The sequence below is a fragment of the Malaya genurostris genome, chromosome 3 (assembly GCF_030247185.1).
Source record: "Malaya genurostris strain Urasoe2022 chromosome 3, Malgen_1.1, whole genome shotgun sequence".
Taxonomy (NCBI): domain Eukaryota; kingdom Metazoa; phylum Arthropoda; class Insecta; order Diptera; family Culicidae; genus Malaya; species Malaya genurostris.
The window spans coordinates 165093934-165116464 of NC_080572.1; the positions used below are offsets into that span (position 1 = coordinate 165093934).

The following is a 22531-nucleotide window of genomic DNA, read 5'->3' on the forward strand; positions in this document are numbered from 1 at the left end:
GCTACTTCTCATCCTCCAACGCAGTACAAAATTGAACCCGTTTTGTTACAATATTTACTTGCTTCTGGTCTACCGCCACTTAATTTCGGATGAAAATTACCAACACAATAAAAAATAATCTAGATGAGCAACGTTGAGAAAAATAAATGGTTACCTTCCAAGATCGCTGAAAAAGTTAAGTATATTATCAACGTAATCCAATAATTTATTGTGATGATTCATTTTCAAATATTATGATGAAATCAGGCATCCCTGCAAGCAGCTGATCGGTGTTGACAAACGAGGGGAAACCAACTAGTAAAAAAACTTTCACATACACCAGGGGTGTACCGATAGTAAATAGTTCGCGCAGTACAATATAGGTGGAACTAGTGAATCACGAAAAATTATTTTGATAAGAATTTACTCATACTGTCATGTCTGTTAGTCTGTGATGGTACAATGTATTAGGTTTTTTACAGCCCGGTGGCAAGGATAGGGCACTCCAGCAAGTGCTATCGTAGCCAACATATGGGGCATTTGGTGGGCAATCAGAGCGCTCAGAGTATGGTAAACAAACATTCGAGCGTTTCAAATCGAGTGAAATCTTAATTTTTCTTATCGTAGTGATGATATTCTGATCGATAATTTGCGGAGAAGTGCAGTGAACGGTACTGAATAAACAAGTAGTTTGTAATATCCAATTTTTTGTTAGCCATTCTTCTTCATTGTTTTGTTTTTTGAAGAATGATGCTGGCCACAGTTTCATGACGTCATAGCAGGAGGCTGGTTTTTTACCGTCACTGCTAACCTCAATCGGATGAACACATTTTGACAGTTCAGCAGTACTGTTTGTAAACAGAAATTTCTTTTGTTTGTTTATTGACAAATTGGATCAGACCATTTACGGTCCGTATCACCTAAATAAAGTTTTAAAACATTTGTTCACGATTGAATACGTTTCGTTTTTGATATTTATTAAATAAAAAAGACTAGTTGCAAAGTGTAAAGATGATTGTTTTAGATGTGCTCTTAGATTTTTGTTTAAGCTTGTTTGTAAACAGTACCGCTGAATTGTCAAGGATGAATACTTGTTCATTTGTGTCGTCACGATAAAAAACACCCACCATCTGTCTCGAGACGAGTTTACTAGGTATTCATTTTTCGCAGAATACCACTATGCCAAGGCTGTCGGGTAGAAGATCGTACGTTTTTTTATTGTTATCTTTTGAACACCGTCAATCATACTTACCTGATTGGGTATTTTGGTGAATTAAATAATCAGTATCGATTGAAAGGCAAATATGAAACTATATTTAGTTGCATCAAAGCATCAGGATGATTGAGTATACCGAGCAGTATTTTCGTGGGCTTGACCTGTGGTCACTATGGGTAGATCAGGCATTCGTTAATGCTAGTGCAGATGGGTTGCGAAACTTTTATTTGTATTCACTATCTGATGAATGCGAGAAGGTAATTATATGATTAATTCAATGAAGCTGCATCTTTTTAATAAAAGATCTTGTGCCGTTTTAGTGTCCCTATACAAGAATTCACGAGATCAAAAGCGAATATGACGAAACTAATATAATCGAACTGGATGTAGCGCATAGATTATATTTCAGGGTGTTTGAGAGAAATCTAGGGAAATATGCTTACGATAATGAGTATGAGCTAATTTGAATGTGCCAATTGTTATCAACCGATCTAATATAATGTGTATTTGACGTACTTTACTCAAGCTCTTTCGTATGTCAGTTCGACGGTAACTTGGGCGAATTTGGTGTGTATGATTTGCGCATTAAAGACAACGGTACAACCACTTGCGAATTAGAAACCGCAAAAGAACCAGTCAGCATTTACTTGCGTAAGTATTATTCGTTCCGCGTTCAATGGACGTTTTGGCCTGTCGAATCAGAATCGTGGATTGGTAATAGTTCTAAATGTAACACCAAAACTCCACTGAAGCAGGTTTGTCCATTGAAACGGTTTCGAGTACAGAATACCAGTGTAATATGTACAGAAATGTTTTTTGGTTTTACTGTTTGCTCTTAAATTACGCTCAGTACGCTGAATGTCAAAAACGAGAGGCTATAGAAGTATACTATAATTACAGCATTTCTTACAATCGCATTGATTGCACTTACTCTAATTTCTCTGGTTGTGGGTGGAAAATATCTCGCACGCCGGATCAGACGGATCGAACCACAGCTGACACCAGGTAGTCCCTCTAGCACTCAGAATGATATTAAGAAAAATGCTCGCCTTCGAAGTGTGGACACTTTTCGAGGCATAGCGATTACGCTGATGATATTCGTTAACAGCGGAGGCGGACATTATTGGTGGATTGAACATGCAACCTGGAACGGGTTACACATTGCTGATTTGGTGTTCCCGTGGTTTTTATTCATCATGGGTGTTTGTATTCCCATATCCATCCGTTCGCAACTTAGCAAAAATATTCCACGAGTCTCAATCTTGCAGACAATCACTATTGTGAGAGCCACTTCGAAATTTCCGATGAACAAACAATAAAAATATATACTTTTTCAGAGATCACTGAAACTGTTCTTGATTGGGCTATGCTTAAATTCAATAAGCGGACCTGCGATGTCTGATCTTCGTATTTTTGGTGTACTGCAACGATTTGGTATAGCTTATTTTGTGGTATCAACAATTCATTTGTATTGCTACAAGGAAAATGAACAATTTGTAAATCCTGTATGTGCCCGAAACGTTGATATTTTTCGACTTTGGAGACATTGGTTAATTGTCGGAATATTAACACTAGTTTATTTAATAATCATCTTCTTCGTTCCAGCACCTGGTTGTCCAAGGTAGGCTAAACATATCAATATTCGTCATTTTCTTTATTCCTTACTACAAAATGAATTTCGTTCTAGTGGCTACTTCGGTCCTGGTGGAAAACATTTCATGGGAATATACTCTAACTGTACGGGGGGTATAGCCGGTTATATAGATCGAATGATTCTTGGAGACAAACATCTATACCAACATCCAACCGCACGATATTTGTACGATGCACAATCATTTGATCCAGAAGGACCTTTCGGATGTCTACCAACAACATTGCAGGTTTTATTGGGGCTTCAGTGTGGCGTTCTAATAATCACATACACAAATGCCGTGAGTCGAATTCGTAGATTAGCAAGTTGGGGGGTAGCTCTTGGATTACTAGGAGGAATTCTCTGTAGTTTCAGTAAAAACGATGGCTGGATTCCAGTGAACAAGAATCTCTGGTCAGTGTCTTATGTACTGGTTACCGGTTCACTGGCATTTTTCCTTCTACTGATTTGCTTCATTCTCATAGATGTTAAACACTATTGGAGTGGAGCTCCGTTTTTATTCGCGGGAATGAATGCAATTATTTTGTATGTTGGACATACAGTGTTCCATAAAATGTTACCCTGGCATTGGAATATAGGGAGGATGAATACTCACTTTATGTTAATGTTAGAAGCTTTATGGAACACGATCATGTGGAACATAATTGCATACATTCTGTATAAGAAGAATGTTTTCTATAGCTTGTAATTCTCCAATTACTAATATCCTATTAAATTCTTTATGATTACAAAAAGATGACAAGAGTGGTTTTTCTTTCCGTACTATTGAAATAATGTTGCTCGATCGTGATTCATCGAACAATGGTTCCAACTAATATAGTGTATTGTATAGTTTGTTTAGATGCTATAAGTAGGTGTCGTCTCACCACCAGAGTAATAATTGCATTTTAAATAATAATGGTTTCAAAAATGTAGAAAATCAGTATCAAAAATACTGCGAACTTTGTTCAGTTCATGTAAAAATACGGCAACAACTAAATCTGCATTATTGTTTCTGTTTTTCGTGTAAAATACAGTCCTACGTCCAAATTCGAGCAAGTGCCACTAAAGTGTGCGATTTGTTTCAGGAGCTACCCAATTTGTTGTTATGAAATACTACAATCCCAACATACCAGCGAATAGTACATACATGTGACGAGCTTTTCGTTCACCTGAGTTCGATTCTCGACCTCTTCCTCATCCGCTGACTCCGAGTGTGACTTCTTTTTGCTTTTTTTCTTTTTCTGTCGAAACGTATCCAAGCGCGGCTCATCTGCAGTGGAGTGGATTTTAACCGCATCAACAGCGTCGTTATCTTTAATATGATCGATCGAGTCGAGATTCGCACAACTGTTTTTCTTAGAATTATTGTAGCTATTTCGTCTCCGAAGTCGTCTACTATCACCAATCGCTAATGTTGCCGAATTATGCATAAAATCCGCCGATCGGCTATCGTTGTTCGAAGAAAGTAGCGAAGACGACGATTCTGCGTTGGAATAGTTGCGATCCTTCTCCTCGCATTCATCAATTAGCTCGAGTGTATCGAATTGATTATTGCTTGGAATGTCTTTCTGTAAAAGGAAATTAACATACATATATGAATTTATGCCAACAATGCAATCTTCGTCAATTTCATGTAAAATTCTGGATGAATAAATGCAATAAAAAGAACCATTCAATTGTTTTTTTTCTGTTCGGAGTTAAATCGTAAGATTGTGAAATGATTAAATAAAATTGTATGATAGCACTGATTCAATACTGCAAATTATCTCAAAAACAAAAGTTGGTGCACACGATATTAGGATTCTGTGTAGAATTCAATAAGATAATACCAAGTGATGAAGATCGTTTGAAAAAACATTCTTTTAAATCAAAAGAATGTATTTTCATACATTCTACTAGTAATAATTAATCATTTGTGCAGCATTCTAGGGCATTTCACTAACAACGATATCAACTGCCCAGCAACATAACATTCGGAGGAATTTCTGCAATTGAATTCAAGAATAATAAACTAAACTATATAACATTCAGATACATAGTGTTATTCGAATGAAAATGTATGAAGACATTTACCTTATTCATATCACCATTCAAATCATTTAGAATAACAAGTTCTACCACTTCCGTTCCTTCAACACTACACGAAGTGCTCCCATCAGCCAATGGTGGCGTTGGTTTGTTACTTTCGCTAGCCTCTCCAATGTTATTCGCTGTAATCGAGCCGATACCCACGGCACCTGTTGCGGTAGCCATGCCTACATCTAAGTTGTCGTGAAGATCACTGAAATATAAATTTTTAAAGGTAAGTTCTAAGTGACATGCAAGACACAACAAAGTATTAGTCAATTAGCAACTGACTCGAGCTCACTCATCACAATATTTTATGGTTTCGGTGTAAATAGCCAATACTGTAGCGAACAGCAAAACATTAGCGGACTGTACCACTAGACACGGGTTTCCATCACTACTTCAATGTTTGGTACAATTATAAAGCAATGACAGTAGGTCATTTTAGCAGGGCTAGCATAGTAATGTGAATTAGTTTTCGGCTGGATAATAATTATGTAGTTCAAGGTTCCACTTTACCAACGGTCACGCAAACCAAACAAGTTTGACTTTTTGTGTGGAGTATGCAAATTTTGCACCATTGCACTAATACAAACCGTCCTTTCAGTCCGTCGATTTGTCGATACTCACCACGATTGATGGCTACCGATATGAGAGAAAAGAACGTACGTGGATGGCAGAATGTAAATGAATCGCTGACAACCCCGTATTGTCCCGGGTATGGTAGGATGAAGCATGCGCTGGGTGCAATAAGGAAGGCGGGCGAATTCCGATGAGAAAGCAAACTCTCGATTAACTGACCCGGCGCGCGCGATGTTTGTAAATCGCCCACGCGAAATTATCTTGGTGCGTGTTGTATATAAAATGTGTATTCTCGTTGTTAAGGCGCATAGAAGAAATGTGCTAATTCAAACTCAAGAAATGCCCAAGATAACTTCCTGGTCGAGGCGAGACATCAGTGCTAAACATGATTTCAAATTTTATTTCGTTTGGATGTTTTGTTGTGATACATATTATATTTGTATATGTTTTTATTCGTTAACGATGCAATTAACTGATTTCGGCTTATTAGTAATTAAGTGTACACTGAGGTCTCTTTACACGCGGGAGATACGCACCCGAAAAACTGAAGAATTTTTTTTTATGCCAAATATCCTTAGAAATGCATGTACCGTCCAGATCTGGTGTAATCTAAAAAAAAATGTCAATCGACTTCGGGACTTGGAGAATTTGTGACCGCGTAACTTCGAAAATCCGCGTAGAAAGCAACCGCAAAATCGAAAAAATATTTTTTTTGATGCTAAATGTCTTAGAAATACATGAAACGTCCAGATCTGGTGTAGTCTCGAAAAAAAATTTTTTGTTCGAAAAAATCGGCTTTGGGACTTAGAGAACCGTGTAACTTCGGAAACCCGCGTAGAAAAAAAACGCTAAAGTGAAAAAAAAATTTGGATGCCGAATGTCTTAGAAATTCTTCTAAATCGACTTTGGGACTTGGAGAATTTGAGACCGCGTAACTTCGGAAACCCGCGTAGAAAAAAATCTTTTAATTAAAAAAAAAGTTTTGGATGCCAAATGTCTTAGAAATGCATTAAACGTCCAGATCTAGTATAAACACATAATTTTTTTTTTAATTCTATTTTGGAGTATAGAAAAATTTTCACGTTTCCGAAATCGAAATGTTTTGTTTTGATGCCAAATGTTATAGTAGTCGATTGGAAAAAAAAATCGGGATAACACCAGATCTCGACGACAAAACAAGAAATCCGCATAAAAAACCGCGTAAAAAGATCTCAGATAACCGTTAAGTTCATCGGAATCGGTTTATCCATTTCTGAGAGTCGATAATGGATTCTTTTGACAGCGTATAGAACATTTATGTAGCCCATAGACTTCGATTGACCATCACGCGTAATTTCTGCCTGCGGTGTAAGTAAATGGAATTTTTTAAGATTGTGTTTTATGCATAGTGGCTTAAGTGGGCTTATGAAAAGAACGAAAAGAGATGAAGATTTGCAGTGCAGTTTTACGATCGAGCAATTGTTTATACTCTTTTTTTTGTTGCGATGTATGAAAGTGTGTTTTAGAATATTTTTTTTTTCCATAAATACGTTTATTTCTTAAGGCAGTTTACATAAGTTTTTCTTCGCCGTAGCATCACTTTTACATAATATTCTTATCCTAATTTAATTCTAACATAGTCACAACGTTTTGAATTTATTAAAACATATTCTCTTATAGCTTAAATATCATCTTAGGTAACTCGTCATTAATTATGAAATCTACTCGGAAATATTATTTGAACCAAACGATTAACTTCTATAAATTATAAAATAAGCTGATATTTTCAGACATTTTGTTGATAATTTCATAAACTGTTTCGAGTTTGTTTGTATCATTACATAATTTTTATTCTAATTTAGCTATTGGTTGAACTCATGGACGCAGCTGGAATCAAAACTAAGTCTTAAAAGGGAATTAAATTGAAACTCCAATTTTCTTTATAAAATGATAAATAAGTTTCATGTACGAAAGGTCACGACAAGCAAGAATGTCTCGAACTGGGACATTGGATAGTCTACTTTGGGTACGCAAAGAATTTATTAGTTGAGATCTGACATCACGATACTCCACGCATGTCCAAACGCCATGATCAATATCCCGATAACCTTCTCCGCAAGCACAATGATTAGTATCGGAGAGCCCAATTCGAAGGAGATGTGCATCTAACGTGTAGTGATTGGACATGAGTCTGGACATCACACGAATGAAATCCCTACTCACATCCAGTCCCCTGAACCATGCCTTTGTCGATATTTTCGGAAAAATTGAGTGCATCCACCGACCCAGATCATCTCTATCCCAAGATGCTTGCCAGCTGGCAAGTGTTCTTTGGCGAGACGAGCTATAGAATTCGTTGAAAGCAATCGGTCGCTCATAAATTTCACCCTCAATAGCACCACGTTTGGCTAACATATCGGCTCTTTCATTGCCAGGAATGGAGCAATGAGCCGGGACCCAGACTATAGTGATTAGATAATTATTGTTCAATATGTCGTTCAGGCACTGTTTTATTTTGCCCAGGAAAAACGGTTCATTTTTGCCAGCAGCGTTTGAGCGAATGGCTTCAATTGCACTCAGACTATCTGTGAAGAGGAAATAATGGTTTGGAGATAATGTGACGATTACACTCAAACTATAATGAACTGCTGCTAGCTCTGCTATATAAACAGATGCAGGTTCTTGAAGTCTAAAGGAGGCCGAAACATTATTGTTGAACATACCAAACCCTGTCGCTTCTTCAATTCGCGATCCGTCCGTATAAAACATTTTCTCAGAGTCAATATGCCTGAACTTACTTGAAAATATTTTTGGGATTTCCGTCGAGCGTAGATGATCCGGGATTCCACGCACTTCACGCTGCATGGATGTATCGAAAAATAAAGTTGAGTCAGGGGCACTTAGGATGCTGACACGGATAGGAATATATCTTGAAGGGTTGATTTCCTGTGACATATGGTTAAAATATACTGTCATAAATTTTGTTTGAGATCGAAGCTCGACTAGTCGTTCGAAGTTATTAATTACCATGGGATTCAGCACCTCACATCTTATTAGCAGGCGTGATGAAAGCTCCCAAAATCGATCTTTTAATGGAAGAACTCCCGCCAGAACTTCAAGACTCATTGTATGTGTCGAATGCATGCAGCCTAAGGCAATTCGCAAACAACGGTACTGAATTCGCTCAAGTTTGATAATATGAGACTTTGCAGCGGAACGAAAACAAACGCATCCATATTCCATCACTGAAAGTATCGTTGTTTGATACAATTTTATTAGATCTTGCGGATGAGAACCCCACCAAGATCCTGTTATTGTTCGAAGAAAATTTACTCTTTGTTGGCATTTCGTTATCAGATACCTAATGTGTCCTCCCCACGTGCATTTGGAATCGAACCACACCCCGAGGTATTTAAAAGTTAAAACCTGTTGGATCATTCTTCCCATCATATGGAGCTGAAGCTGCGCGGGATCATGTTTTCTTGAAAAGACGACTAACTCTGTTTTCTCCGCAGAGAATTCGATACCAAGATGAACAGCCCAAACGGACAAGTTATCTAAGGTATCTTGCAATGGTTTATGCAGATCAATAGCTTTGGGCCCAGTAACTGAAACCACGCCATCATCTGCCAATTGTCTTAGTGTACATGGGGTTACAAGACAGCTGTCAATGTCATTCACGTAAAAATTATAGAGGAGCGGACTGAGGCATGAGCCTTGCGGGAGACCCATGTAGCTAATTCTGAATGTTGCCAAATCGCCATGTGAAAAATACATGCACTTCTCTGACAAAAGGTTGTGCAAATAATTATTTATAACCGCTGGAAGTCCATGTTGGTGGAGCTTGTCTGAAAGAACATCAATGGAAACTGAATCAAATGCTCCTTTAATGTCTAAAAATACAGATGCCATTTGTTGCTTTTGAGCGAAGGCAATTTGGATGTCAGACGAAAGTAATGCAAGGCAATCATTCGTCCCTTTATTTCTACGGAAGCCAAACTGAGTAACTGACAACAAACCGTTCGTCTCGACCCAAGTGTCGAGACGTCGTAGAATAATTTTTTCGAACAATTTTCTGATGCAGGACAACATCGCAATGGGTCTATATGAGTTGTGATTGGAAGCTGGTTTCCCCGGCTTTTGAATGGCGATAACTTTCACTTGTCTCCAGTCAGGTGGAACAATATTTTGCTCAAGAAACTTGTTGAACAATTCCAACAAACGTCTTTTTGCGAGGTCGGGCAGATTCTTCACCAAGTTGAATTTAATTCTGTCCAACCCAGGGGCGTTATTGTTACAAGACAAGAGTGCTATAGAAAATTCCATCATTGAAAATGGGTTATTAATAAAACCATTATTTGGAGGAGATTCCCGTATAATGCTCTGCGTAGGAACAGAATCTGGGCAAACTTTCCTAGCAAAGTCAAATATCCATCGGTTCGAGTATTCATCACTCTCATTGCCCACGTTACGATTCCTCATTCGTCTGGCCGTATTCCAAAGAGTGCTCATTGAGGTTTCTCTTGACAAACCTTCGACAAAATGTCTCCAATAGCTACATTTTTTGGCTCGAAGTATGCTCTTGTACTTGGTTTCTAAAACCATAAGTTTTTCAAAATTCTGAGGAGTTCCTCCTCCCCGTTTTAGAAACGTCTTGCAAGCATTTTGTTTTGCGAGTTTAGCCTCTGAGCACTCTTTGTCCCACCAGTGGTTGGGAGGCCTTCTGTTAGTCGTTGGCCCAGGAAAGCGTTTAGTTTGGGATTTGTTTTAGAATATGTTTCATGTGAATTTCTGTAAACGAAACAGTGAAGCACAATTCACACTGATCAACTAATTAGAACATTTTACGACATTCACGTGTTTTAGTTTTATTCGTAACGTCATCCAGTTTGTCTCTGACATTTGCCAACCGCTTTTCTCTGTGGTGTGTAGTTTAGCATGTAATTTGGTAATAGTAATTTGGCCAATAGCTGAGAAATCAATACTATTGCTTATGCTACAAAATCTATAATTATATTTGCACTCGTTCGCTCAGCCTATCCTAGTACTGAATTTTTTGTTTGTTATGAGGTTTTTCGAATTTTCAACATAGAATAGGATGTCAAAAATATGTCACCTCATATTTTCTGAAGCGGTACCACAAAAAAGTCCCTATGAAAAGATTGAGCTAAATCGTACATGGATAAATCGAGCCACATTAGCTATAAATGAATAGAACGATCTCAGAACCTGTTCGCAACAGCGAAGCGTTAACCTTCCATTCGCAGCAAGCGAAGCATCAACTTCTCATTCGTAACAGCGAAGCGTCAACCTTTCATTAAATTCACTCACACACCAACACATCAATGAGGAACGTTCGAGAATGATCCATTCAGTGGAGGGAAATGCCGCGTCTCTCGCCCGTCAACTACGCAAAGCAACAAATAGCAATACCATCACTCCCGCTCATTCTCCCACTGCAGCCAATGGGAAGCCAGGATACATCAGACAATACAGCCGATTCAGCTATAAATACACATTTTCAATAGATGTAAAATCAGTATTTTTTTAACCTTCGAATAGAAAACATTAAAAGCAAAAGCAAGTGAACTAATCATTCATCCGAACAATTCTTCTGGTGCTTTCGAACGGTCTACAGCCAGGACACAAGTGACTGCCGGTGGAAACGCTCTCGGCCAGAGCGGTTTTGTCTTCCGCTTGCTTTCGATTTCTTCCAGTGACCTTTCTCCGATTGATATTGTTTTAATGCGTCAGTACAGTCGTTGCATCCCCTGCAAAGAGTTCTTCGATATTCAGATGCACCTTACTGAAAGTCATTAAACAAATCGTTCACCCTCCTCCCTGTGGTGCTCCAAGAGATGCAAGTATTTCAGTAGGTTGAGTACTTGCTTTCATCAAACGTTGGCGCAAGCCAACAGAACCCGAGTCGATTTTTTCCAACCATTTATTTTCAGATCTTGGCGTTTCATGCATTTAAGCTTTCATGAAAATTCCATATACACCCTTCCTAACCACCTAAAGTAATGGACAATTTGACTTTGACCGCAATGTGGTTCCACTTACCCTAAACCAATAACTAACTCCTATACGGGAATATCGCTTTGCCAATTAAACAACACTGCATGTGAAACACACGAAGAAACCCCGTACGATATAATAGTCTCCAACTGTCTGAAATATGCGTTTTTTTTAGTTAAAAACCCAGCGTATACAACAGTATTTTTTCAATTTTTTGCGTTGAGGTACCATTGTAAAAATGTGGTTTAAACAAATCAATTATTTTCAAAATTTAATAAACAAAATAAAAATTATCATAAAAGTTATTTGATTCGATCAGTAGAATTTCCGGGTTGGCGGTTCAATGCATAGGTCACTGATCTTACAAGCCAGTTGTAGTATGTTCGAGGCCCGGTCTGGAAGGATTCTTAGTGTCAGTAGCACCAGCCATGCTTCGGCTGTGAAGTCTGTTGAATCAGAAGGTCAAATTGCACTACAGGAATGTAATACCAGGACTTTGCTTTCGATCAGTAAAATGGGAGATATTAAATTCTAAATACAAGGTTTGATGACGTTAAATTCGAAAACTATTCGAAATTCGTAGCATTTCTGAAAGAATGTCCTATATAAATTCTACTGTCTCTCTAACAAAATAACTAAACCACGAACTATGTTTGTAAATTATTATCATGTCATCAACAAAAAACCGTTTTTTCTTAAGATTTGAGTTCTAGTTCAACTCCGAACATTCTCATAGCGCTTCTGACATTTTCCAAAAAACTTGTAAAGCATACACGGAACCAACAAGATATTTAACTTTGAATAGTATTTTGAATTCAATGGAAGAGCTCCCTCCACTTGAAGAATATAACTTCCTCGTTTGTTCGATTCTGGAGGCCGCAGAACAATCCCAAACTAAACGCTTTCCTGGGCCAACGACTAACAGAAGGCCTCCCAACCCCTGGTGGGACAAAGAGTGCTCAGAGGCTAAACTCGCAAAACAAAATGCTTGCAAAACGGGGAGGAGGAACTCCTCAGAATTTTGAAAAACTTATGGTGTTAGAAACCAAGTACAAGCCAAAAAATGTAGCTATTGGAGACATTTTGTCGAAGGTTTGTCAAGAGAAACCTCAATGAGCACTCTTTGGAACACGGCCAGACGAATGAGGAATCGTAACGTGGGCAATGAGAGTGATGAATACTCGAACCGATGGATATTTGACTTTGCTAGAAAAGTTTGCCCAGATTCTGTTCCTACGCAGAGCATTATACGGGAATCTCCTCCAAATAATGGTTTTATTAATAACTCATTTTCAATGATGGAATTTTCTATAGCACTCTTGTCTTGTAACAATAACGCTCCTGGGTTGGACAGAATTAAATTCAACTTGGTGAAGAATCTGCCCGACCTCGCAAAAAGACGTTTGTTGGAATTGTTCAACAAGTTTGTTGAGCAAAATATTGTTCCACCTGACTGGAGACAAGTGAAAGTTATCGCCATTCAAAAGCCGGGGAAACCAGCTTCCAATCACAACTCATATAGACCCATTGCGATGTTGGCCTGCATCAGAAAATTGTTCGAAAAAATTATTCTGCGACGTCTCGACACTTGGGTCGAGACGAACGGTTTGTTGTCAGATACTCAGTTTGGCTTCCGTAGAAATAAAGGGACGAATGATTGCCTTGCATTACTTTCGTCTGACATCCAAATTGCCTTCGCTCAAAAGCAACAAATGGCATCTGTATTTTTAGACATTAAAGGAGCATTTGATTCAGTTTCCATTGATGTTCTTTCAGACAAGCTCCACCAACATGGACTCCCAGCGGTTATAAATAATTATTTGCACAACCTTTTGTCAGAGAAACGCATGCATTTTTCACATGGCGATTTGGCAACATTCAGAATTAGCTACATGGGTCTCCCGCAAGGCTCATGCCTCAGTCCGCTTCTCTATAATTTTTACGTGAATGACATTGACAGCTGTCTTGTAACCCCATGTACACTAAGACAATTGGCAAATGATGACGTGGTTTCAGTTACTGGACCCAAAGCTATTGATCTGCATAAACCATTGCAAGATACTTTAGATAACTTGTCCGTATGGGCTGTTCATCTTAGTATCGAATTCTCTGCGGAGAAAACAGAGTTAGTTGTCTTTCCAAGAAAGCATGATCCCGCGCAGCTTCAGCTCCATATGATGGGAAGAATGATCCAACAGGTTTTAACTTTTAAATACCTCGGGGTGTGGTTCGATTCCAAATGCACGTGGGGAGGACACATTAGGTATCTGATAACGAAATGCCAACAAAGAGTAAATTTTCTTTGAACAATAACAGGATCTTGGTGGGGTGCTCATCCGCAAGATCTAATAAAATTGTATCAAACAACGATACTTTCAGTGATGGAATATGGATGCGTTTGTTTTCGTTCCGCTGCAAACTCTCATATTATCAAACTTGAGCGAATTCAGTACCGTTGATTGCGAATTGCCTTAGGCTGCATGCATTCGACACATACAATGAGTCTTGAAGTTCTGGCGGGAGTTCTTCCATAGAAAGATCGTTTTTGGGAGCTTTCATCACGCCTGCTAATAAGATGTGAGGTGCTTAATCCCATGGTAATTAATAATTTCGAACGACTAGTCGAGCTTCGATCTCAAACAAAATTCATGACAGTATATTTTAATCACATGTCACAGGAAATCAACCCATCAAGATATATTCCTATCCGTGTCAGCATCCTAAGTGCCCCTGACTCAACTTTATTTTTCGATACATCCATGCAGCGCGAAGTGCGTGGAATCTCGGATCATCTACGCTCGGCGGAAATCCCAAAAATATTTTCAAGTAAGTTCAGGCATATTGACTCTGAGAAAATGTTTTACACGGATGGATCGCGAATTGAAGAAGCGACAGGGTTTGGTATGTTCAACAATAATGTTTCGGCCTCATTTAGGCTTCAAGAACCTGCATCTGTTTATATAGCAGAGCTAGCAGCAGTTCATTATAGTTTGAGTGTAATCGTCACATTATCTCCAAACCATTATTTCCTCTTCACAGATAGTCTGAGTGCAATTGAAGCCATTCGCTCAAACATGACTGGCAAGACTGAACCGTTTTTCCTGGGCAAAATAAAACAGTGCCTGAACGACATATTGAACAATAATTATCTAATCACTATAGTCTGGGTCCCGGCTCATTGCTCCATTCCTGACAATGAAAGAGCCGATATTTTAGCCAAACGTGGTGCTATCGAGGGTGAAATTTATGAGAGACCGATTGCTTTCAACGAATTCTATAGCTCGTCTCGCCAAAGATTATTTGGGTCGGTGGATGCACTCAATTATTCCGAAAATATCGACAAAGGCATGGTTCAGGGGACTGGATGTGAGTAGGGATTTCATTCGTGTGATGTCTAGACTGATGTCCAATCACTACACGTTAGATGCACATCTCCTTCGAATTGGACTCTCCGAGACTAATCATTGTGCTTGCGGAGAAGGTTATCGGGATATTGATCATGTCGTTTGGACATGCGTGGAGTATCGTGATGTCAGATCTCAACTAATAAATTCTTTGCGTACCCAAGGTAGACTATCCAATGTCCCAGTTCGAGACATTCTTGCTTGTCGTGACCTTTCATACATGAAACTTATTTATCATTTCATAAAGAAAATTGGAGTTTCAATTTAATAAAGGCCCCTTTTAAGACTTAGTTCTGATTCCAGCTGCGTCCATGAGTTCAACCAATAGCTAAATTAGAATAAAAATTATGTAATGATACAAACAAACTCGAAACAGTTTATGAAATTATCAACAAAATGTCTGAAAATATCAGCTTATTTTATAATTTATAGAAGTTAATCGTTTGGTTCAAATAATATTTCCGAGTAGATTTCATAATTAATGACGAGTTACCTAAGATGATGTTTAAGTAATAAGAGGAATATGTTTTAATAAATTCAAATCGTTGTGACTATGTTTGAATTAAATTAGGTTAAGAATTTTATGTAAAAGTGATGCCACGGCGAAGAAAAACTTATGCCTTAAGAAATAAACGTATTTATGGAAAAAAAAAGTTCAGTGTGTCTGTAGATGCGTTGTTAACAAAGAGATCGAGAACTCAGGAATAACTGGACCTATGTTGATCTAACTGAGCACTAATGGGAATTCTCTTCGTCAGCTTGAACGCTATTGAATCAATATGTTTACGTTTCGTCTTTGACTCGGCAGTGCATAACATTTTATGTTGAACTGCTATGTTACCTAGCAGTTCAACGTGAACTCGGATGTTTACCGAGTATTCTTAGGAAAAGTTGAAATGTTATGACGTCACATATTTCGATTCTTCCAATCATACACTCCCGCAGCAAAAACTGTTAATGCTCTCACACTTTAGCTCATCTTGACAATATCCAAATCAACAATGAGTATTTAATATTATACACTATTAACAGTGATGATTGAATTCGTTTCGTATCCAATTTTTTGTATTTACCTGAACGGATGTTGAGCATCAAATAACACACTAGTTTCAAACTTCGATGAAATCATTACAAAACCTTCAAAAATAAGCTGCTGCCAAATCATATCATTGAGTTTTTTGTGTGTCACTCAAGCGTTTCTCGCACACAGACTATTTGCTTTCACTGCTTTTGGTTATCGAGCTTCAAGTTACTGTGTCGGAACTGACCGTAACATATCTGAGTGCCATTGATATATGAATCTTATCAAAGGGATATATCGATATCTTTCGTTTATTTTTTCGCACATAGGATTTCGGATTATTTCAATTCTACATGTTATCTACACACAGAAAAACAGACAATGAGTAGAATGATAATAATAATAACGGAAAAAATATTTGTTCTAACTTTTTAGCTTGTTGAGCATTTCTAGAAATTTATAGCAGTAAAGATGATAAAACAGAATCGACTAGTTCTGATTTGAATGAACCTCTGCACACATCTTACTTTACTATGGGCAGACCCTGTCAGCTTTGAGCGAAATCAATCTTCAGTTCAGCAACGCCATCGCACGGCATTACATTCAACATATCATTTCAATTGTATGGGTGCGCGTGCTGCTATTTCGGCGCGCACGAATTTGACATTTCTCTCTTCTACTTCTACGTACGAGATTCGATGTGGACTCGCCTGAAGATGCCATGATTGCAAAAAAGGATGTTGCCTATGATTTACACTGATTCATAGCAAAATGTTTATCTGACGTAAAAAAGTCACCATTACAGCAAACTCTTTGTTCAAATTAACGTGATACCAGTGGTCTTTGCGAAAGTTCGCACAATATTAATTGTGTATAAAAGAATGTACAGCGCATTCAGAGCTCGCTGAAAAGTGCGACCGTCATCAGTTTGTTGGCGAAAGCTAAATATTTAATCTTCAGCACTACCCAGTCTCGTAAAGATAGTTGCGTTCATACCGCTAGAGAAATCTCGATGAACATTAGAAAAGGTCCCAAGTGCAAGTGACAGTTTCTCTTGGTTTACTTTCTCTTTCAATTATTACGGCAAATTCCAGTAATTGCCAACAAATTCTACAGTGCATACCGAAAGTTGATGGTTTTTGCTATTATCCTATGTAAAGTGTTAGATGGAAAGATTGCAGATTGGACCGTAATACTCGAAAGAGAAAGTAAACAAAGAGAAACTGTCATTTGCACTTAGGACCTTTTCTCGTGTTTGTCTTCAAATAATTGAAAACAAACACGAGAAAAGGTCCTAAGTGCAAATGAGAGTTTCTCTTTGTTTACTTTCTTTTTCGAATATTACGGCTCAATCAGCAATCTTTTCATTTCCCCTACGTACCTCTGTGGAGATAACTATCGAGAGTATTCTGTTAAATTTTTGAATCGATTGGTCAAGATTTACTTGACTTATGTAAAAGCCGCCATATTGTTTTTCAATTTTTAAAACTGATCATTTTTTTACTTAAATATGCATATTAAAAAGTGCTTTATACAAAATTCGGATTACTTAATTTTTTGGATCCCAAAATAATTCCCCAAAAAAGTCGTTTTTTTTCTACAGTGGTGTAAACCCTTAAATCACAGACTAACAGACAGGACACTCAAATTAGATTCTTCAATCATTTTAACGGTCATTTCGAATATTCCTTTATTTGGGACAGTGCTCACATGTGTCATGATGGCGCCACGTTACCCTATTAAAAACATCCTGTCTGTCATCTAGACTGTGTTTATTTTTTTCATTTAACAACAGAGTTGCCAATTATACAAAATTACCTGTAATGTATTGTTTTGTATACGTCCATGCGAATTTCATACAGGATACAGATTTAATACATATTGCCAAAACTATATACATCATTGTGCCTACTTCTCATCCTCCAACGCAATACAAAATCGAACCCGTTTTGTTACAAGTTGGTCAAATAAATGGTTACCTTCCAACATCGCGAAAAAGTTGAATATATTATCAACATAATCCAATAATTTATTGCGACTATTCATTTTCAAATATTTGGATGAAATCAGGCATCCCTGCCAGCAGCTGATCGGTGTTGACAAACGAGGGGAAACCAACTAGTAAAAAAACTTGTACATAACACAAGGGGTGTACAGATAGTAAATAGTTCGCGCAGTACAATATAGGTGGAACTAGTGCATCACGAAAAATTATTTTTATAAGAATTTACTCATACTGTCATGTCTGTTAGTCTGTGCTTAAATGATATTAACACTTTTTTTAAATATTTTTCAACATTTTTTTAGTATTTCTATATATGTAATAAATTGTAAATATTACTAAAGCATGTTCACATTTTGTTATCTTCGGTTGATCCTTGACAAAGTTACCATCCGCTCAGGCACTTTTGAACATCTGGTGTACAATGACTCACAATCGAAATGTATCACGACCAATTTGATACAACGCACCCAAGGGCACGGTATAATATATATTGTACATACACACAAAAACACATACATACATACATACAGGCACACACACACACATACACGCACACACACACACACACACACACACACACACACACACACACACACACACACACACACACACACACACACACACACACACACACACACACACACACACATGTACACATGCATACATACCTACATGTATTCCACATAACATCATAACATTGAGTTACTATTTCTATTCTAATAGATTCTAACTAAAACTAGTGTGCCGATAGTCATCTCATCAGTAGAGTCACCATGTTATTTTACCGATTACTCGATTTTCAATAAATGAATTGTAATAAAATCGAATACAAAATCTTTGTCTAGTCTCTAAGAAGCAATAGCGCATATAAGTAGTTCGGAAATGGTTCAATACTGCTGTTTTAGCGAAGCAAAATGCTCCAAATTTCATGTTACTCTTGAAGTTAATCTATTAAACAGAGATAACAGACCTTACTATAACTAATGGTTTTCGTATAAGAAATGACTAATGGATTTGAGATGAATCAATGATTAACAGGGGTGCCGTTACCCAATTTCTATCTCTTCTATTGGTCGAACGTTAGTCCTGAGCTGAAAAGGCGCCTTTATTACCGTTCTTGCATGCACTTACTCTTACAATTCACTTACACATCATCTTCCATCAGGTTCCAAACGACACATCCTCACAATATAAACTGCATGAACATCGCTCGACAGCTATCAGTGGTTTGCTCATTGGTTAAGTCATTATTATTTTATTCTATTCTACAATATTCTATCTCATTCCACAGTATTCTATGGTTCCCAAATCACCAACAAACGTCAAAGATGGACTCGATTTACCGTTCATTTGTTGTCATCGTGGCGTCTCAATTGGGTTCACTCCACTTAATTTCCACTTCACACTGGTAATAAGGGCCGGTAGTATGAAAATAAAATATAAAAAAGAGCTCAGTTAAGCTCTACCGGCCTCTCCAACCCCGGATGTTGGAGCGTAATGCAGTCAACAACTTATTCAAGTCGTTCCATATCTTATTCATTTAATTCGATTATGGAGCTCGAAGCTGTAACGCATATCTTTATTAAATTGTAACGCTAATTGATTGTATGTGATGATGTTTGCAATACCGTCAAGCCCACCAACCAAAGGAAGGGTAGAAATATCAATGTAGAAATCCGGAGATATATTTCATACTTTTCATATCGTTGACCTATTGTATCATTGATCAACCTAGCGAATTAATGGTTTCTTCATTCGAAGGTTATAATCGGTTATGAATGCTATACCTACGCCAACCATATCAGTATCTCATCCACGGACAACAGGTCAGTTTGGAAATAGATAGCGGAAGTCAGCGGCATTCTTCTAAATTCGAATTCAAATCGTCACGAACGCATTTATCAAAAGTTGATATTTAATTGTGTCAGAATGTTTGATGTAATTATCCTTATATTATATTATGTAATTATGTGTAGGTGCAGCGTTTCAAATTCTAGTAGAAATAAAAATAGAAGGGAGACGCTTGCACAATTCACACATTCGAACAACTAACTGATATTCGAAAGTGTGAAGGAAGCGTGTCAGTTTTATTCGTATTCACGACATCCAGTTATGTCTCTGACATTACCCATCCGCCTTTTTTCTGCCTCGGCTATGACTGAGCTGCACATGAACATAGCTTCAAGTCGGCCTAATGCAAGTCAACCTAAAGGTGTTAGCCTAACAAGCAAAATGTCATATGTTGTCTGCTGCGAAGTCTGTTGAATTAAAAAATCAAATTCCGCATCGGAATGTAGTGCCCTGACTTTGCCTTTTAGGTTATGCGGGACATATCCTTCGCATAATATTGTACAGTTAATTAGGTTCCTTTCCTAGTGCATGGCGCAGTAAACAAACATTCAGACTAGAACAAAATGTTTTGTAAAACGCAATGTAAACTTTGTTATACTTCGGAAAGAAAAGCTCACTTCTCTGTCTCTTGCACAATAAATCAAATAAACAACAAATGAGCACCCTTATTTTCTTGGGACCTAAGCAAAGATATTTACTCTGATTGTATGTTATTCCGTGCACTGATGTCGAGTAACTAGAGAAAATTTTAATAAGTAGATTTTTGTAGAAGATCAATTTTTTTCTGAACAATGTACCTGTTGTAACAATTTAATTAATGTCAATTCAGAGATTTTTTGAGTTAGCAAAATACATTTTGCCGATGTACGGCAATGCTAACCACAATCGCCTATACATACATAGAAAACTATTGCATTATTATTTCAAATTTCGTGCTGTCAGGAGATATAGATATGAAAATAATTAACTTATTTACACAGAAATCACTCGGATTAGTAGTGACTATTTGTATTGCTTAATAAAAAAGTGAGAATTGCCAATTCCATATTATCGTTTCAACTGAATAAGATCCTAATAGATTGTATAGCGATAATATAATCTGAATGTTGGCACTTTGATAACACGATAAGAGAACCACCACTGAGCACATAAACGTATACTCAAGCCTACGCACACCAAAAGCATGATCGTATAGATTTTGTGTTAACAGACCGCCAGCTTAGTACCAGGTTTCAATTGCCAATTCAAACTCAAATCGTAGTATTGAATATGATAAATGCTGTTCACTTACGCATTAATAATCTTGTTCTGACCGCTAGTACCTCCCAGGGACCAGGGCTGGTTTTTTCGCTGCTGGTTCGCATGATACTGTGGAATGTTGTTCTTCGTTGGGTTGAAGACTCCTTTGCGATTATGCTTCTTTCTGCCTGGAATCCAGAGAATCTTCAAGCCACTGGAGCTCTTTTTCATTTTAGTAGATTGCATTCTGACCATTGTCGAGACGTAAGAAAGGGGGAAATACAAAATGTAACTGTTCTGATAAACTACAATATCGCTAAGCTATTATGATGATGAACAGTGATAAATTGCTACTAGTGCAGAAAATACAAATTTTCATAATTCAGCTTCAAACAAGGTTTTTATCTCATACAATGTAATTGGATGCTTTTCATATGTGATCTACAAATATGCTGATATCGAGTTTCGATACAGTTAAGGGGTGGCTTAATTATGATGCACACCTTTGTCTGGACAAATAAAAACTTGCGGTAGGTGTAATTCTCACTTTTTGCTATTCATGATTTCACTCAACTATCATATTATTTGTTTACCAATGATTAAACATCATAGGTATAATTAAAAAAAAACAAACTTGATACATTAAAGTTTTAGCAACATCTAATCCAAAACTAATGACGAAATAAATAAAACAAGTTTCGACTCTAGACGATGTCAACATAATACGTTATTGCTAGTTCTGGTACAAATTTACAATAGGTCGTAAGTAACAATCAGAGAATTTGTACACTGAGAAAAAATTTTACCGTAACCGTTCCTTGTTTTTCTGTTCATTTCACCTATACTTTCAAATAAAGTAACAGAGGTATTTTCGCCCGCTTTAGGAAGCAGTTTCACAATATTGTGAAATTATTGTACTAGTTCCATACAGTATGTTGGAATTTCAAATTGAGATCACTAATACACATCTTTTCTACGATATAAACTATTTTGAGACGTAATATTATCGAGACGCGCGCGCAAGAATTTTATCTTTATCAGTTAGAAAATCATCAGAATTATTCCTTTTGTAAAGCGATATACGATGGGGCCCTATCAATGTTAGTATTTTCTTAGCATTCGATCGTACAATGGAAAAAGTTAGTGAAGTAATTTATCGAGTATTTACCTCTCTATTCTCAAAATATTCGTCGATGGGACGACGCTTCAAACATTTACTGTAGTCGATATTATTTTCATTGAATGGATATAGTAAACACGCTTTGAATCCGTTTTGTATTATTTTACTCTCTACTTCGTAGCCTTCGTAAGAAATGGAGCCTAATTTTCTGTATATAAATATTTATTAGAATTTAAACATGTTCAATCATCTACCACTTTGAGCCATGAACATTTATTTGGTTCGAATACCGTGATATCGAAGGGCTGTAGTATTTTAGTGCGGTTTGCATAAAAGCAAACTAAGTGTATGCCCATATTGCGGTATTCTTCCGCAGTTTCCCAGGCAATTCCAACTGCGGTGGAATTATAAACTAGA

At 37.4% G+C, this 22531-nt stretch overlaps 2 protein-coding genes across 3 annotated transcripts; one reads left to right on the plus strand and one right to left on the minus strand.

The window, feature by feature from the left end:
- The first annotated feature begins 779 nt into the window (after nt 1-779).
- LOC131438291 (heparan-alpha-glucosaminide N-acetyltransferase) lies at nt 780-4499 on the plus strand. Its single transcript, XM_058608190.1, has 6 exons — nt 780-1452; nt 1516-1646; nt 1722-1846; nt 2096-2475; nt 2533-2816; nt 2883-4499. Exons 1-6 carry the CDS (start codon nt 1318-1320, stop codon nt 3532-3534), a joined length of 1707 nt encoding a protein of 568 aa, XP_058464173.1. The 5' UTR covers nt 780-1317; the 3' UTR covers nt 3535-4499.
- Nucleotides 3631-21686, minus strand: LOC131438292 (uncharacterized). 2 transcript variants are annotated; one of them, XM_058608191.1, is made up of 4 exons: nt 21498-21686; nt 21047-21241; nt 4902-5109; nt 3631-4396 (listed from the first exon to the last, which is right to left on the minus strand). In XM_058608191.1, the coding sequence occupies exons 2-4, from the start codon at nt 21238-21240 to the stop codon at nt 3932-3934; spliced, it is 867 nt and encodes a 288-aa protein (XP_058464174.1). In that variant the 5' UTR covers nt 21241; nt 21498-21686; the 3' UTR covers nt 3631-3931. The 2 variants fall into 2 exon arrangements, with proteins under 2 accessions (XP_058464174.1, XP_058464175.1); XM_058608192.1 differs by lacking the exons at nt 21047-21241; nt 21498-21686 and adding an exon at nt 5526-5844.
- Nucleotides 21687-22531: the final 845 nt, after the last annotated feature.

Bases quoted from the DNA above. Each gene is read 5' to 3' on its own strand.
- LOC131438291 (XM_058608190.1), top strand. From the start codon at position 1,318: ATGATTGAGTATACCGAGCAGTATTTTCGTGGGCTTGACCTGTGGTCA. The intron at 1,453-1,515 runs GTAATTATATGA...GTGCCGTTTTAG, and splicing joins TATCTGATGAATGCGAGAAG to TGTCCCTATACAAGAATTCA. The intron at 2,817-2,882 runs GTAGGCTAAACA...ATTTCGTTCTAG, and splicing joins CCAGCACCTGGTTGTCCAAG to TGGCTACTTCGGTCCTGGTG.
- LOC131438292 (XM_058608191.1), bottom strand. From the start codon at position 21,240: ATGCAATCTACTAAAATGAAAAAGAGCTCCAGTGGCTTGAAGATTCTC. The intron at 5,110-21,046 runs GTAAGTGAACAG...TTTATATTTCAG, and splicing joins CAGAACAAGATTATTAATGC to TGATCTTCACGACAACTTAG. The intron at 4,397-4,901 runs GTAAATGTCTTC...TTCCTTTTACAG, and splicing joins TGAATGGTGATATGAATAAG to AAAGACATTCCAAGCAATAA.